This window comes from Pseudoliparis swirei, chromosome 7 (assembly GCF_029220125.1).
Source record: "Pseudoliparis swirei isolate HS2019 ecotype Mariana Trench chromosome 7, NWPU_hadal_v1, whole genome shotgun sequence".
NCBI lineage: Eukaryota > Metazoa > Chordata > Actinopteri > Perciformes > Liparidae > Pseudoliparis > Pseudoliparis swirei.
Genome location: NC_079394.1, coordinates 27,296,041 through 27,314,005, shown reverse-complemented (window position 1 = coordinate 27,314,005; position 17,965 = coordinate 27,296,041). Strand labels below are relative to the sequence as shown.

Genomic DNA, 17,965 nt, shown 5'->3' with positions numbered 1-17,965 from the left:
ACCGAATAAGCGACTCAACTGTATACTTACCACATACTTCTATGTCAGATGAGAACATTATAGTACTACATCAACCTGACTATTCAGATTTTACTCGCTAAATATATAATTAAAATATGATGGGTTATTATTCATTGGACTATCCAGCTTTATAAAGTGAAAGATCCCCCTTGAACAGGCGTTAAGTAAAGGTACATTGGGCTGATCATGCCTCTCTTTCACTCTATTTGAAGAATAATTACAGGGCTTTTACGGCATGGTATTAATAGCTTTACAAATAGTTTTACTTTAGGAATGTGCTTTGACATTGTACCTCGAAACCAGCCCTGTGACCTCATGGTGTCAACTGGTGAAATCATAATGAATCAGACATTTAGATTTAAAGGCAGTATTCAGTACAGACTGATTTGAGTATGTAGTAGATAAAAACTTTATTTCAGACTCAAGGTCCAGATAGTACAAAACATAAAAACAGAGATAAATATATACAAAATCACAAGTAAAAAATAAAAAAACAAAGAACTACACATGCTTTATAAATAAACAGCTGAACCAGTGTCTCCACAGCTGGGACTGGGAGCGTGTCGTGCTGAACTTAGACAGTAGGCCTACATTCGTATGCAACTTCAAAACACAGCCGAGGGGTTTATGCACAGGTGGCCACGGGGGCAACGTTATTTTAGTTATGTATAAGTATCACATAAATGTACACGATTAGAGCTGTGGCGCTGTCGTCTATACACTCGTTGACAGTGAAGACATTTCAGATATTTTTTCCAGCATCGATAGCGTTAGCCGTACAGCTCTAACTAATCTGTGGCTGATGGAGACGCTCGTAACGAGGCTGTTGTGTCCGGTTATGAGGGTCTCTAAACTCAATCTTTTTGCTCTTCTTTTTTGTTTGCCAAACAGCTGCATATCAGAGCGGCCTTCGATGTGGCCACAAAGTCATTCTACGCAAATAAAACCGGCCTCCAGAGGAATGGAGAGAAGCCCTTTGAAATAGAATTTCTCACCTACGGTGGATCTGTTATCATGACACAGACACTTAAATCCCCACGAGCAACGCAGCATTCCCAGGTGAAAATTATCCGCTGACTATCTTCTCTGAGCCGTACGTGCAGCGCATTGCAGTGTTTACTGTTGAACGCACTCACAGGGCACTACGATTACATCAGACCGCTGAATGTGGAGCCACACAGATTTATAATCCACTTAACAATTATAAGTGCCACTATTAACCCTCATTACTAGGTAATTCCTGCCATTTAACCCTCCTGTTACCATAGGGTCAATTTGACCCCATTCAATGTTTAACCCTCCTGTTACCTTTATAGTTACTGACATATTTTACCCCTGGGATTTGACCCCAACGATTAAAACCTCCAGAAAATTATTAGAATTAATATTGTTTCCCAAGTTTAAGTGTGAGGTACTTTATGTTTGTTTGTTGACTACCTAAATAGCCCTTTAAATATATAAAAAAGTTGATAATTCTTATATGTTTGACACAGTGAAAAACAGCCTGTGGTCAAATTGACCCGAAAGAACACCGACATTAAACATTGAATGGGGTCAAATTGACCCGAAAGGTAACAGGAGGGTTAAGAAGCCAATACTCAATCTCACCTGGGCATCAGACACAGGGGTGTGTTCCTGTTAACCTGTGGAAAAACACCGCTGTGGTGCAATAGCTAGATACTACCGGAGCTGAGCTCGGAGCATTAACTCCACGCTGATACGACTGATAAGGTTCATAAAAACATTAAACTCTCAGAGTGCCAATAAGAGCTCTGATGACCGCGCCGCATTCACAACAAGCATTGAGTGGCAGTGGATAGATATTCATTCATAATACCATCCAAGAATAGCCTACTCATAATGAAGCCTCATTAAATGAAGAGTTATGACCTACATACAAAGAGGAAGGAGCAAACTAGAGGCTGAAGGTCAACGGCAAGAAATTACAAGTATCCATTTGATAGTATCCAGCTCTACAAAGTTGATGGCACAAGAGTTATGATTTGTCTGATATGCTCCTTTAATAAAACCAAAAGACACAAACAAGCCCGAGATATCTGGTCCATGCGAACTTGCACTGATGAGGACGATGTAGAAAAGATCGACAGGTGACTCAACAGAAGAATATAACATTGGTGTTTTGAGGACCTGACATCACCGCCGTGTTTATTATTCAGCTTCATGCAACAAGGAAGTCATATTTTTACCGAAAAGAAGTTTTAACATTACAAATATCAGTTATAAATATCAGGGCCAAAGTACATTCAGAGCAATTCGACATGAACAATTACATCATCTTTGAGAAGATAAAAAGAAAAGAACATTTTCAAATCGAACATCATATTGAGAATAGCCTCCAAACAAATGAATAATTATGTAAATCCATCTTCCAAAGTAAAATATATGAATACATATAACAATATAGTTGAATGGTATTGTTAAAGCTGATAACATCTTTTTAATTTTTAATAGTGCGTGTTTGTGCACCATCATGCTGAACACTCTGTTTATGGTGAAATGACCTTATGACTCTCCACTATGCCGTGTCAGATATAATGTTTAATCAGCTCGAGCTGCAGGCTCACTGCCAGCTGGTGGAAAGGGATGACTCAGGACATTAGAATATGAATTTCCTTACATGGACTTGGACACAATTTGTTTTAAAGGTTGAATAAATCTACTGTGTGCATTGGATTAATAATCCCCCCAAAAATCTGAAATGACTCAAAAGAAAGTTCTGAAGAGGTTTTTGTCTGTAATGTTGCATGTTTTAGTGCTGGGGCTGTGGGTCAGTGGCGAGCAGGATCGTCCTTCAGTCACAGGATCGGGGGTTCGATCCCCGGCTCAGCGAGCCCATGTTGATGTGTCCTTGGCCAAAATCGCTCCCGTGAATGTTAGTGACATCTGATGTGCAGGTGGCACCTTAGCTCCTCCCACCAGTGTATGAATGGGTGGATGGGTGGATGATGTCATTAAAGCACTTTGAGTTGTCGGAAGAATGGAAAAGTGTCCAAAAGGTCCATGTGTCTGGATGATGGGGAAGATTTGATGAGTCAACATAATGCAACGACTGGAAAGTAAATAGTTCGTTCTTCGTATCAGTTGTATACAAACTGCAAACGTAGGCGTGGGTACACTTAAAAACAACGTAGGGAATCGTGGTGCTGGGTTTATTGATTCTCGCTTGTTAAATTGAACGAGTATTCGCCCAGCGTGTCATGATATTTCCATACATTTCAACTGTCATAATAACACAGATGAAAGGGAATTTGACCAAAGAATCCGCTCATCAGATATCACAGTAAACAACAAATATCACATATTTTGAACATGTAGAATGAATTCACAAATCTATGATCATCACGCGTTATCAGTCAGTGTTAATATAAAACCGAGGAGGCAGGAACACCCCAGCCGCCTCCCCCGATGCCTGAAGACTCACGCACCTTCACCTGTCGCCACACTGGTTAGTTCCCAAACCTGGTTGGAGGATTTATTGATGTTTCGGCAGTTCTATAATTCTCCATCGACAGGTGGTACAGAGATCAACCCATAAACATCCTTGAGTGGCTCCTGCCTGATACCAGTGTGTCTCTCTCTATCAGTGTACTAGAAGAAGAAGAAGAAGAAGAAGAAGAAGAAGAAGAAGAAGAAGAAGAAGAACAGGGCTCCTGGAAACTCCAATAAAAAGAAGGAAAGGGCACCTGGAAACCCCAATAAAGAAGAACCAGTGAGTTAAAGGGTCATGAATGTGAGGAAGCAGCTATGGTCCCTGGTCCGCAAGGTGTTGCCCGGTGTGGGATTTGCGTTGACCTACCTCGGGGTCTACCTGGTGTCCCAGCAGACACAGGAGGACAGGTACACTTTGAGGGTCATCTCTGCCCACTTCACGCTCGTGTTGGGCGTCCTGGTTGTGCTCATCGGATTCTTCTGGAGCATCTGCCACAGCACGAAGAGCAAAATGGACCGGAGAGGAGGACATGAACGGCACCTCCGGGTCTACACTGTTGACAGGTAACACCGCCTGTGTCACTTCATACATAATAATAATAATAATAATAATAAATATAAATAATAATAATAAATATAAATAATAATAATAAAAATAATAATAGTGCATTTTGATTGGTTGCAAAACAAAGAGAAAAAAAGAAATAAAGAATAATATAATATTTTTTAAAGATTCTTTTAGAAAAAGAATTAGAGCACCAACATGAGCAATGTTAAGGCAATTACTTGATTTAACAAAAATGTATCCTTTTATGTAATTGAATTACTGTTGCACAAATAATAACTATTGCTATTGAAAAGAATATCAAATGAATCAAGTAACTCTTCCTCTCCAGAAGAGTGGAGACTTTGTGCAACACAGGAAAATGTTTTTGAATAAAAAGTCAATACAAATATAATTTCTTACATACTGTTCGCTCATTCGGTAACCCAAATGTATTATTATTAACTATTCTAGGGTGTGTTTCTAACATCTGGCCCGGAATGGGGGCCTCTAATGACAATAAGCCTTGTCCCAGTAAAACAAAACTATTAAACCGACCATATTGTGTGGAGTCCCAGGGCAGCCGGTTGGAGGCCGTGGATGATGGGGTTGATGGGGTTGATGGGGTGGAGGTGGAGGCGAGCCTCGCTCCTCCTCTGTACAGCCGGGACAGCTCGGATGCCCCAGACTGCACGTGGAGCTGCGAGCGGCCTCCTCGGTACAGTCAGGTGGGCCGGGTGGAGGCGGGCCGGGTGGAGGCGGAGCAGCGGCGGGGGGACACTGAAGGGAGGACATGTGTTTTGCCAAACTGACTGAGGGACAAGCAGGAATGGCTCAGACAGAAAGCTCCAGAAGAATAGCAGATACCTTTTTGAATACGGTTGTACTGCTTGGCGACTCGATGATGGACCACCGAGGCGTGCCGGCATCGGTCTTCACCCCGGCCTCTCCGCGCTGACCCTACGCTACGCAGGGGTCGCGAGGTCGAGCCGTGGGTTGGTGTTGTTCGTCGCTCCAATAGAGTCGGATGAGCTTCACGCGTTAGTTGCTGCTCAGTGGTGTGAGAAATAACTGAGGACAGTATCACGTTTATCTGCACTGTAGCACTATAAAATTATTGCAAGTATAATCACAATGTTTTGAGTTAATGACGCTATCCCTGTTCTATGGTCATTTGTATTATGGAAATAAAGTTGCTTAGCTTGTGTTGAATATGTTTCTATCCCAATATAAAGCCAACCGTTAGGAGAATTGTTTTGTATTATAAATGCAAACATTTGATAATAATTTTTCATGAATAATTTTTTTTTAAAAAGTAAATCTTCTTAGAATGCAACTTTATCTCATTTAAAAGGAGGTCAAAACAACACTTAATTTATTTGAAACAAATATTAATGTATTTAAAGACATTGTCCTATAAAGTACGTTATTTATTGGTATTCAGTGTTTTATTTACCAGGAAAGTCCCACTGAGCTTGAAAAAACGCGAATGAGAAAAAACCAACAATTTAAAACCAACAATTTAAAAAAGATCCAAACTCAGACAACAGACAAAATAAAACAGAAAATTATCCTAAAATGGATTCATGAATTTAAATCCCCTGTGCAGACTATTCTTTTATCCTCTGAATCTCTGTTTCTACATCGAGGACAGACGACATATACATGTGATATAAAATATGTATATATAACGGACGTCTCCACAGAATGATTGAATAGATTCTGGTTTTCTCTCAAGCACACCTGGCAGTGCAGGTGAAAAGTTCACCACAATTAAGATAATGGCGGAGCAACAATTCAACACTGTCGTCTTGTTCACGCTCACGCTCATTATAAATTAAAAGGACGGTCGTTGGCACCATTTTAACTACCGAGTACTTTAAAAGACGTGTTCGTATACCTATTAGACACTTGTCTCTGACACGTGAACTATTTCAGGCAAAGCGCGAGCCGCCTTCTCAGCGACGCATTGATGAAGAAGCGTTGGATGGGGCAAGAGCCTGTAGTGGCTGACAGGTAACGTCTGGCTGACTGAGGGAACACATCCTCGAGGATATCCACTGGCATATCCTCATCTCATAATGACGGCAATCAGTGTGTTTATGAGTTCCGGCTCCTCTAAAGCCGTATAAAGATCAGCCCTCTTCATTTCTTATCTCAACACAACAGCTTCAACACATCTCACACTGCGGCTCAAAAGCCGGTGCCGTGCTCGACAAACAAAAGCTTTTTTCCAGAAGGATGCTTAATCGCCACATGATATATAGTATCAGCACAACATGGTGCCCCTAATTATGAAGACTCTGTTTAATTAAAACCCCAGAATGCCTCAGGGCAACATATCTCACACTGATGTATTTGTATCTGTCCCCATCAGACATGTCTGTTTCAATTAAAAAAGGCAAATACCTCACAAATCAAAAGTTTATTTGGATGTTTTAAAGTATTTTAAGAATATATTACAATATAGTTAGTTATCTGTCATTCCCAAAAGCCTGAAATGACAAACTGAAGCGAAAGCCAGATTATCAAACAAATCTAAAATATATATTTGATTTTTCATTACCTGTGGCCTCATTTGCTATTTTGTTATTTTACATTTTTAAAACCTCGCCATGGTAATAAACATACCTCTGACGAACCGCCCCTATTCATAGCAAGATACGCATTAATTCATATCAAACATAAACTAACTGTAAGTCAATTCACTGATATATTTGTTGTGATGCAAGGCCTGTTTTATTGTACACTTGGACAAAAGATGGATTACTTTATTAAATGCATGAAATGGTTGAAACAAATGACACATGTGAGAGGACAGGTACGAGCAAAAACAGCACGGTGAATACCAAAAATATCTCAGGCGTCCCTCGTCAATAACTCTTTATAACTGCAAGCCACACACATCAACAGTCAGTCTGCACATTCATAATAGGTTTGCTGTCTTTTGCATTATTTATTCATGGCAATAATTAAATAGCCCGCATGGTTTGGAAACTAAATGTTCTACGTTATTGATTATTCAAACACAATTCTTTTGGAGAGATAAGGACCCGCAGGTTAGTCATCATTTGAAGAACAACAGAAAAATGAATGACCATGAAGCGACAGAGAGGGGCAAATGAGTATAGGAAAGGTTATTTGTTTTGTATGTGTGAGCATCTAGATGCATGTGTGTGTGTGTGTGTGTGTGTGTGTGTGTGTGTTTTCCTGGGGGCTCATGTGATGAGGTTAGGGCCACGGCGCCCTGTCCTCTCGTGGACGTTGGAGATCTTCAGGGCGATGGCGATGAGCGGACCGAGCACCACCTGCAGTGAAGAACACAACCATAAAGATGCCAATGTGTTGTTGTTGTTGTTGTTGTTGTTGTATAGGTCCTTTAATGAATTGTCTCTGTATTATTGTACCGCATTGTTTGTATTATGTTGCACTTTCTTTTGGATAATTTGGTTAAATCTGAATTATTTATTATTTATTTCAGAGAGGAAATCCACCCAAAAACACAAAGAGGCCTACAATGTGGGGCCTAAAGACCCGGAGCAAACAGATGAACCCATTGATACACAGATTCCACAGCAGACATGTTAGTCTGACTTTGCTCTTGTGAAAACTGTTTCAATGACAACGTCAAGAGGCATTTGTCGGTCAACCAGTTCTTGTTGCTCGAGACGTTTCATTCAAACACTTTTTGTGCTGGTGGGGTGGTAAAGATGTAACCTGTGAGGACAAGAGTTCCCTCACCACAGGTGTACAACCTGAGCGACGTGCAGCTAAACATCTTGGAACATTTAAACAGGGTTCGTACGGTCATGGAAAACCTGGAGAAGTCATGGAATTTTAAAATGGTCATTTCCAGGCCTGGAAAAGTCATGGAAAAAAACGTAAATCATAAAAGTTTTGGAAAAGTCCTGGAAATGTTGGTAAATTCACATGTTCATTTACGCCGAGTTTGAAATAATTAATATAAACAGATGGATTTGCACATAAAGAATCAACATTTATACAAGCGCTTAACCCTTGTGTCGCCTTTGGGTCATTTTGACCCGATTCAATGTTTCACCCTCCTGTTACCTTTATATTTACTAACATATTTTACCCTTTGGGTTCAATTTGACGCCAGCAATTAAAACCTCCAGAAAATTATTAGAATTAATATTGTTTTCCAAGTTTAAGTGTGAGGCACTTTATGTTTGTTTGTTGACTACCGAAAGAACACCGACATTAAACATTGAATGGGGTCAAATTAATCCAAAGGCGGGGGGAGGGTGTAATATTGATTCGGGTCAAAATGACCCGAAGGCAACACAAGGGTTAAAGGAATAAACATGAATAGAAATGTTCCTTCTTTTAATCAAACTATTGTCTCATTCATTTGTTTCATTTAAGCTAAACTGTATGCTTTAGAGTTCTCATTTTTTGAATACAAAATTCTCTCAATTGTTCATGTTTATACCGAGATTTCAGTTTGGTCATGGAAATTTGGTTTAAAGTCATGGAAAAGTTCTGGAAAAGTCCTGGAAATCCATTGGTCAACATGTGTAAGAACCCTGTTTAAAACCCATCTTCAAACGCATCTTCAAATGTCCCCAACATTTCTCAAGGGCTGTACGACATGACTCGGTGTCCTTGTTGTTGTTTTGAAACCCTTCATCGCACGGCGTTGTGTGATGGAGTGCATCGCACACACGCCATTCGTCACACCGTGAGCGCACAAACACAATCACGGTGTGAGGAGGTGCAGCGTCTCGCGGCTTGTTTATAAAAGGATTCGGAGCGCTTTCAGCCTCTCCGGGCACGCCGTCGGATCACGTGATGATTCATGTGCGTCGGGTCAGGGGCGGAACGATTAGGAATTACATTTATGATCTAACATTAATGATGGATAGCACAAGGGTTAAGTGGAAGTCACACAACGCGGACGAGGGAAATGTAACGACGGGGCGAAACAAATACGTTGTTTTTTTACGGACTCAAATGTGGCGACTCATCCAGGTGTGTTCATGTGTCACATTAATAGGTGGTTCACACTGAGATGAGAAGAGAGGGGTCTCAAATGTGACTTTGCGGTATCACTTTGAAGTTTAATACGTTTATAGATAAAGAGTTTAATAATGTGTGGCTTTCTCATATGTTTTAGATTCCTACACCTGAGTTATGGTAACACTGAAATGCAAACTTTGATGCTCAGGTTAGGCAACTGAAGACATCGTTGGTTGTCTTTTGACACAAAGGGTTATTTACCTCAGGAAGCACGCACTGTTTGATGACGCTGGACGCTTCGGTGGCCCAAACTAAATGAGTCTGTCTCGCCATCGTGACTGCATCTTTACAACCCCTGGGTATGGTTAAAGTGCACGACCTATATGCCAACATCCGGAACCACGCAATGAGCCAATGTTCCCAACCACTCCAAAGTCTACAGGTCAATGAGCCGGCATCTCACAGCGTTCCGATTACCGCCGCAGTATCTGCATTCTGATCCAAATGACACGTCGACTCAAGTGGCTTCTGGAGGGGTAGTACCAAATAAGTGATGATGGAAATGAAAAGCACAAACGAAGGAATAAAAAAAGGGTACTTCGTGCAAAAATAATGCCAGCTGAACAAAAACAGGCGACCTGATTGGTTGTGTGTGCCACAGTTTCCATTCGTATAGTTTTAAATATTTAGTAACAGGAATCTGAAATGTATCCCATAACTCAAAGAATGGCGAGCCAATTGTGAATATATTATGTATCTCATATCCAGACTCCATACAGACTATAAAATATACAGACAGGAGCGCTGTCATCATCATAATACGTTACTTATGCTCGTGTCTCATATCATTCAATAAAGATTTGATATTATCTTTTTTATGGGGGACTTGAATGGCAGAATGCTGCATAACAAAAGACTAATGGGATTTTAGGTCATGTCATTGTCAGGTGACCACGCCTTTAATCAGAGTGTCTGTCTCAGAGTCCCACACCCCATCCCACCGCCTCTGTACCTGCGTCTCTCTGCTGTGTCTCTCGGGGTCTCTCTCGAAGCTCTCTGCGTAAATGCGGATGGTGGCCCCCGTCCCCCCACCGCTGCCGCTCATCCGAAACACGAGGCGCGACGCATCGGTGAAGACGATCCGTAAACCCTAGAAACACACAGAGCAATGTTCACATCATCAGTTCATTTATTTTATTTTATTCAGCGCATGGTCCATCTGCTTGATGACAGCATCCTGTTAGCTCTGCATCGTAAACTAAATATATAACCTAATTCGACATATTACTTAAAAACCTGTGAGCTCCATCACACAATACACATATTTTAATATCCGACGTATTGAAAGTGCATACGCTCCTATAATTAGAATATGATCATTCACCTCTGTTCAATCTTTGGGTTAATATGAAAAGTTGTTGTTGTTTTTTGTTGTACATACATGTTGCTATTCTGTTGTCTTCTAAGTCTTTTTTAAATATTTATCCTGTTATTTGTAAATAACATGTATGTACGACGAGAGTGAACGTGTAACCAGAGTCAAATTCCCTGTATGTGCAACACACACATGGCCAACTAGAATGGGCACTTGGTAGAGCGCATACCTTCGCATATCACAAGATTAGGCATTGAATTATGAACATTTTGGCATTAGTTGCATGCCAATTGGATACAAATTAGCCTTTTCATGACCTTGACCTTGACCTTTGATCCGATCAATCCCAAAATCTAATCAAATGGTCCCCGGATAATAACCAATCATCCCACCAAATGTCATGCGATTCGGTTTAATACTTTTTGAGTTATGCGAGTAACACGCATACAAATAAATAAATAAATACACGGCGATCAAAACATAACCTTCCGCATTTTCAATGCGAAGGTAATAAAGCTGATTCTGATTCTGGTTAAAGAGTATAGCTCTTTAATGTGCAGTAACTACAAACATCCACTAGGTGTCAGTATGTGATTTGTTGTGACTGCGTATGAATCCTTGTCCCCCCCCCCCCCCCCCCCCCTACAGTATAATGTCTTTAAAGTTACGGGAGGTCATAACTACTGCAAGTGTTCAGTGTAATTCCAGGACACTTCATAAAATACAGCCCCACAGTGATTTGGTTTGGTAGCTCGTGGAGGATTTACACCATTTCTGTCAAATTCTGACACCGCACAACAATTTCCCAGTCGAGGTTGAGTTCAGAGAGTTAACGGTATAGAAGCCCACTGAACTCTTCTGAACTCAACATCTCCGTTTACAAGAGAAACAGGATATTGTTGCATCGGGGTAACCGGCCGCAACTCGTGCCCGCTGACGTAAGCGAGATAAGACTCTTTGACTAATGGATGTGTGATGACTTTTATCTGTCCTAAATTCCACAGTGCCACTTCCCTTATCCCATCGGAGCAACACACGGGCTCAGGGAGAAGACAGCAATGTGTTTTGAGATCAAGCAAGAAGCATAAATTAAAGTAAAATGTCTCATTGGTTTTAATAAAACACACTTTATAGGCACTTTTGAATTTGTATTTGATCAACTTGACTGGCAGTAATTGTTCAAAGTAGTGCTAAATCAGGGCTAAAGGAATGTAGGCTACTACATGACAAATGATGTGTCGTTTATTCTTAATATAGTACAGAAGAGTTTAACAAACTATGATAGGAGTAGAGTGGGTGAACTGCGCCAGTATGACCACAGACCATTACTCCTCTTCAAACTGGGACTCAGCTTCATAGTTTATAGACTCACAGTCTTAATAAAAGTAAAGGCAGCCCGTCCTCATAATGAGTTGAGCTCAGGTGTGAACCCTGTCAGAGTCCAGGTGAAGAGAGACCGTGAGAATGAAAGATGTCCGTCTGTCTTTCTATTTGTGAGTGTCAGCTCAGCTCCAACAATAGAGGAGCAGCTATCAGGAGGCCGACTCATGCCTGTTCAAAACAATGTGTGTGTGCGTGTGTGTGTGTGTGTGTGTGTCGATCTATTTAGTTGTACAAAGGCACAATGCAGTACATTTCTGAAAGCCACAGCTAGCCACAACTAGCCTGAGCTAAAACTACATTCACTTGTCCATTTTCCTTGGCTATTTCCTGTTTATGGTAAATATCTATTTGTATGAACTGAAATCTTGGTAATTCCATGTGTTAATTCAGTTATTAACTGATAGTCAGTCATTTACAACAACAAAAACACAGCTAAACTCTTGCTCAGTGTTGCGAGCTTAATTAGCAAATCGCAGTATTATGAGCCTCGGGTGTAAATTATGTGATTTTTTTTGTTTTTATTCACATATTTATGTTCATTTCTAAATGATTTCAACATAAATATCAATAGTGGAGAGACAGACACCGAACAAATATGTTTAACTTCCATAAACAAAACTAGATTCTTCTGAATGACATTGTGTTGGTTTACAGGCCTGCTGCATTTTCCAATCGTACAGAATCTGCATGTAGGTGTTATGTAGGTTCATGGCCATTATTTATATTTATGCACTATCTGTCTGATATGCAGACAGTGCAGATTTAGTTCAGTAGTCGACGACAAAAGGCTGCCATGCCCCATGCGTTGTGTGTGTGTGTGTTTATGTGTTAACTTTAAACACACTGCAAGAGAGACTGCAAGCGAGACGACAGCTGATGTAATTCTGTCCCGGCAGGAATGTGTGCCGTGCTGTAATAATACACACTGGGGCGACCGGGATGCTGAGGATTTGCCACTGAGGTTAAATCACATTTTGGGGTGACTGACTAACTAGCTGTGGAGCTGCTGTAACCATAGTAACACAGAGAAGTATTCCCAGCGGGACAGCGAGACCTTCATTGGCGTTAAGTTGCACGAGAGGAAGCCAACGGACAAATCGGAGGCGCCGCTTTGCCGGCAAACACGAGCGTGAACACGTGAAGGCCGCGCAGGCGCGTGCACGTGTTCACGCTTAACAACTGACGGACCGCGCTCGCACCGAAGTGCACAGCATGTGTGTCCGTGGCGGTTGGCGGGGCAGAGGCTAAGAAGTGTCAACACCAGGAATGAGTTTCCACACATTTCATGGTCAGACCAGAGGGAGTCAGCTGGGTAAACTTCACAGGCTGTGAGGGGGAGGGGGAGAGGATATGTGACCGAGGGACTTATTACTGTGAGTGTGTGTGAGTGTGTGTGTGTGCGTGCTGTATGTTATGTGTGTATGCATATGTTTATAGTTTTAAATAAATCATATACTCTAATGTCCAAATATGGAACCTCTCTAATGAGACAACATTGAAGCTTCGTGGGTGGTCCAGCTCACAAGAGGCGGACGAGTGAGTGAGTGTGTGTGTGTGTGTGTGTGTGTGTGTGTGTTTGAAAGGGAGCACAGAGAAGGTGTTAGTGTGAGTGTGTGTGCATGTTGAAGATGCTTTTGGGGAGACCTAACCCCATGACAACCGAACAGCCGTTTTTATTTGTACTTTTCCACACAGAGAAAATAAGACTAGATCTAGATTTAAGTTTTATTAAAGATATTATAAATATTTCTAGAAATATAGCAACATGTTAGTTAAACAGTTATGCTGTGACTGTTAAGTTTCTTTGGACTGTATGTATGATGAAAGTTATAGCATTCCTCCCTCTCCTCTCCCAGACTGACCTGGTTGCGAGCCACCGTCCCGTCCACAGGGTCGATGTACTCAAAGTTGTCGGCCCTCTCCACGCTGTAGACGTGGTCTCCCACGGCAAACTTCTGGCTGGTGAATGCTTTGTCTGAGATCACCGACTCCAGATCCCTCATCAGGTAAAAGGCTGTGCGCGGGTCCAGGGCTTCGTAATCAAACCTGACGAGAACCATCAACACAAACCCATCGATGCTGAGTAGACCACTGACACGCCCGCCGTACACAGAGAAGGAAAAGCTTTCAGGAAAAGTATTTGTCTTAGATAAACATTCATTTTTACAGCATTTATGTTTTTTTTTAAATGGCCCTAAACTGGACAAGACGAGGGTGATTTGTCGATTTTCCTCAAAATGATGACAGCTGTTTGTGTTTTGCGTTTTTTGGGAGGGGAATCTGGTCCTTGGCCTGTCCTGTATGGCCTCTCCACCTTCATGTTGTGGAAAATCGACATCAAATGCGGAACGCTCTCTGTGGGAACATCAAAATCTGCAGCAACTGTCAGTGGGAACATTGACTGCAGGAACCATCTCTGCCGGCCACAGGGGAGAGGTTAAAATAAGAACAACTGACAACCAGAGAGGAGGACTGGAGGGGAAATGGACGAAGGTGAAGGCCTTGGAGACATATTTGGCATTGCTACGAATACAAAGGATTGAAACTTTTGGGAAAAGCAAAATAAATCTGAGGACTTGTTGAGTGAGATAAATAAAACGAGAATGGGCACTCGGTAGAGCGCATACCTTCGCATATCACAAGATTGGGCATTGAATTATGAACATTTTGGCATTAGTTGCATGCCAATTGGATAACAATTGACCGTGCTATGGTAAAATGAAGATTTTGACCTGTTCATGACCTTGACCTTTGACCCGATTGATACCAAAATCTAACCAAATGGTCCCCGGATAATAACCAATCATCCCACCAAATTTCATGCGATTCGGTTTAATACTTTTTGTGTTATGCGAGTAACACGCATACAAATAAATAAATAAATAAATACACGGCGATCAAAACATAACCTTCTCCATTTTCAATGCAAAGGTAATAACGATTAAAACAAGGAAAGTAACGATGTAGGGAGAACAACAAAAAGACGAATGATAGGGGGAATAAATAAATCCCTAAGCGAATGCGTTATGAAAGCACAGCTCCATATTCAGAGAACTTATATATAACTTATATACCTGCAGAAGTAGTTACGCCCAAACTTGGCCCAGTGTTCTCTGACGATCTGCTCCACGCCCTGTTTCCTGGCGGCGATGATGGACAACCACACCAACACCGACCACAGACCATCTTTCTCACGAATGTGGTCTGAACCTGGAGGAGAAAGAAAAGACCACAAATACGACAACTCTTTAATAGAAATTAATTCGATGCAAAAACACTTCTGACTTGTGTTATTGATGTGTTTCTGTGTAGCTAAGCTCTTGTTTCATATTGATTTTAATGTGTGCATTAATAGTTTACAGACTTCCAGAACAGATTATGTGCCTAATTAACAAGACATATATTTTCAGTGATTACGAGGACACTGTAAGCCGCCCCTTCGCGAAGCTGAGCCCAAATATGCATCACAGTAGATAGTGAGCGTTTTCCTTTGTCCAGAGTCAAGCTAGCTGCTTTCCCCTTGTTCCCCATCTTTATGCTAGGCTAAACTAGGCTAAACTGAGCTAAGCTAAGCTAACCCGAATGTGAAACAGTAGTTGGATTTAGCTTAGAATTCATCTCCACCATATGGAACAAAAGGTCAGGGAGAGTACTTGTGCATGGAGATGAACCAAACATCCCCACACAAAAATGTGTCTCCTGCTACTACACACACACACGCACACACACACGCACACACACGCACACACCAGCAGAGGCGTTGTTCACACCCTTGATCAGCCTCCTTCACTGGGGAGCTATCACTCTGTTCTCAAAAACAGCTGCACAGGAAAGGTATCTGTCAAGGGGGCACTTTGACATTTTAATAAGACGGAATATGTTCGTAATGTTTCCGCGGCAGAGCTTGGAGCAGAAAACAAACTCAGCGGTCGGGTGTCATTTTAAGTTTCACGCACATGTATTTCATGAGAAGGACATGAAGGTATCATTATGTCTGTTTTATAGCACGAAGAATACTTTGCTTTTGTTTTCTCGACAAGAAGTGTGCTTCCTCCGGCTCGAGCCGTAAACAGCTGTTAGGAAACTGACAGTTGTCATTATTTAATCCCCGCCTCTCTGTCTGTCTACTTTTATCTCGTCTCTGACACAGAGCGAGACCGAGTAGAACTCACTCATCTAATCGTCATACCACCGCGGAACGTTTCCTACGACCATGTCAAATATTTTCTCTGCACTGTTAATCTTGTGAAAATGAAGTTACAATCACGCGGATTAAACTGCGCAATGCTGCAACAGGGAAGTCCTAAAGTCAGAGCTAGATATCCCAATGTTTTGGGGTGGATTTGAATGTTTTTAACTCAACGTGGGGATGAAATAATAACCTCAAAATCTTTTTTATGTTGCTATTGTTTTTTTTAAAAGGCATTAAACTGGATGTCGCTACCCTTTTAAATTCTGAAGCTGACGACAATCGCAAAACCTCCCAAACTTACACAAGTTTGACAGAACTGGCAAACTGTACACTTGTAATAAATAGTTTGTGCTGTGTTTGCCTAAATAGGCGTATGAGGGTTAGTGAGGAACAGGAGTGGTGTTCAGCTCGGATGATTTACTCCTCGGGACTCTCTCTGAGCTTTTGGCCTTACATGGGTAGACGACGAGTACGCTCCCATCGTCCTCCGTGCTCTCTGCTCCTTCAATTTATTTTCTTCCTCGTCAATACTCCTCATATTTGGACTCTCCCAACTCCCCCACGCCCTCCAAGAGGAAAACTCCAGAAAGTGTAAAAATCGGAAGATAAAAGTGAAATTTAAAAAAAGAATTTCTATATAATGTGTGCCTGTTGTTTATATTTTCTGACGGTGTACGTGTGCGTCTACATTCACAGAAATTGCCACTGGAGGCCTGTTCTCACGTTGCAGTCGTTCAGGGAGCCCCGTGTCCTTTTATAGCAGAAGAATGGGGATTATTTACACATGCAGTCAGGGTCCCAGCCTTCACATCTATTGCACGACTGACTGGAGTCAAACTTATTTAGAGGATAAAACTAAAGCAAGCAGTGAAAGTATTAACATAATTACACAAAGAGTACCCCTTCCTGGTTCAACTTTGACCTTTGAGGAAAGAGGGTGTCATATACGGCACAATTTGTGATTTGATGATATATAAATAAAATGGACTGATGCTCACTGTTTTTTCTGTAAAATAAGGAATTATTATTACATGTAATCTGTGTTTTAAACTGTTGAGACCAGATCCACATTATTTTTTTCAGGTGTGCTGTGACAAAGTGCCGCCGCTTAAAAAGTTAAACCTGGCTCAACTTTTCCAGCAACGCAATGCAACATCAATAGGCAACACGCCATGTTGGGCACATTGCTGAAGGATAAAATGATTTCCACCTTGATAACTTTCCAGAGTTGTAAAAATCCTATCTTTATTCAAACTGACGTGCAGTATTACGTAATCTGATGAGTTTTAAGACCCATGGCTCGACTTCAAACCTTTCTGGTCTCATAGTATCTCAAACATACCAATGCAGGCATCCGAACATCCGGTCACAGACGGTCCGATCCTTTGACCGCTTGTGTTTTCTCGGCCCACTGGACTGTAGTGGCGTCACGTCACGACCGATATCAAAGTTGTGGAGACGGTTGACAGACTACACTCGTGTTTCAGCGAGCCCTTCACAGCGGCGGGCAAGTGCAGCCTTCTAGCGACGGCCTTGTTTGCAGGAACCTCAGCAACAGTTGCTGCTGAGGGGGAGGGGGGGGGGAGTTCTCAGCCGCACACCCACTCACATTTTCCAAACAGGTCCGGGGATTTGAATCGGTGACCTTCTCCACGCGAGTATAAAAGGCTACTCCTGCTTCGTATCTGTATTCATTGGCTTTCTGTTCCGATGTCACGGAGCATTGTCTTTATGAGTGTTGTTTGGATTGTGAGTGAACAACGTACCTGTCCCAAAGCTCTCCTCCCCGCAGAGGGAACAACGCCCAGAATCCATCAGGTTCCCGAAGTACCTCCAGCCCGTGGGAGTCTCATACAGCGCCAGTTTCATGGCTTTGGCAACCCTACGACCATACACAGAGAAACAAAGCTAGTATGCACACACTGTGTATTTATCTCTAATATCTAACACCAGCCTTTCTCAGCTCTGACACAGAGATACAAACAATCCTCTGACCTTTTGAAATAAACCAAACCAAATG

The 17,965-nt window shown here is 41.8% G+C and overlaps 1 protein-coding gene across 1 annotated transcript in view; it reads right to left on the bottom strand.

Moving 5' to 3' along the window:
• Positions 1 to 6,770: 6,770 nt before the first annotated feature.
• The window catches only part of pgm5 (phosphoglucomutase 5), a 30,413-nt gene continuing 19,218 nt past the window's right edge, over positions 6,771 to 17,965 (bottom strand). Inside the window, exons 7-11 of the mRNA XM_056418846.1 lie at positions 17,712 to 17,827; positions 14,828 to 14,963; positions 13,616 to 13,799; positions 10,008 to 10,145; positions 6,771 to 7,323 (exon numbers count right to left, since the gene is read on the bottom strand). Of these exons, the coding sequence (XP_056274821.1) occupies positions 7,234 to 7,323; positions 10,008 to 10,145; positions 13,616 to 13,799; positions 14,828 to 14,963; positions 17,712 to 17,827 (664 nt within the window). The 3' untranslated portion in view covers positions 6,771 to 7,233. The remainder of the gene's footprint in view (positions 7,324 to 10,007; positions 10,146 to 13,615; positions 13,800 to 14,827; positions 14,964 to 17,711; positions 17,828 to 17,965) is intronic.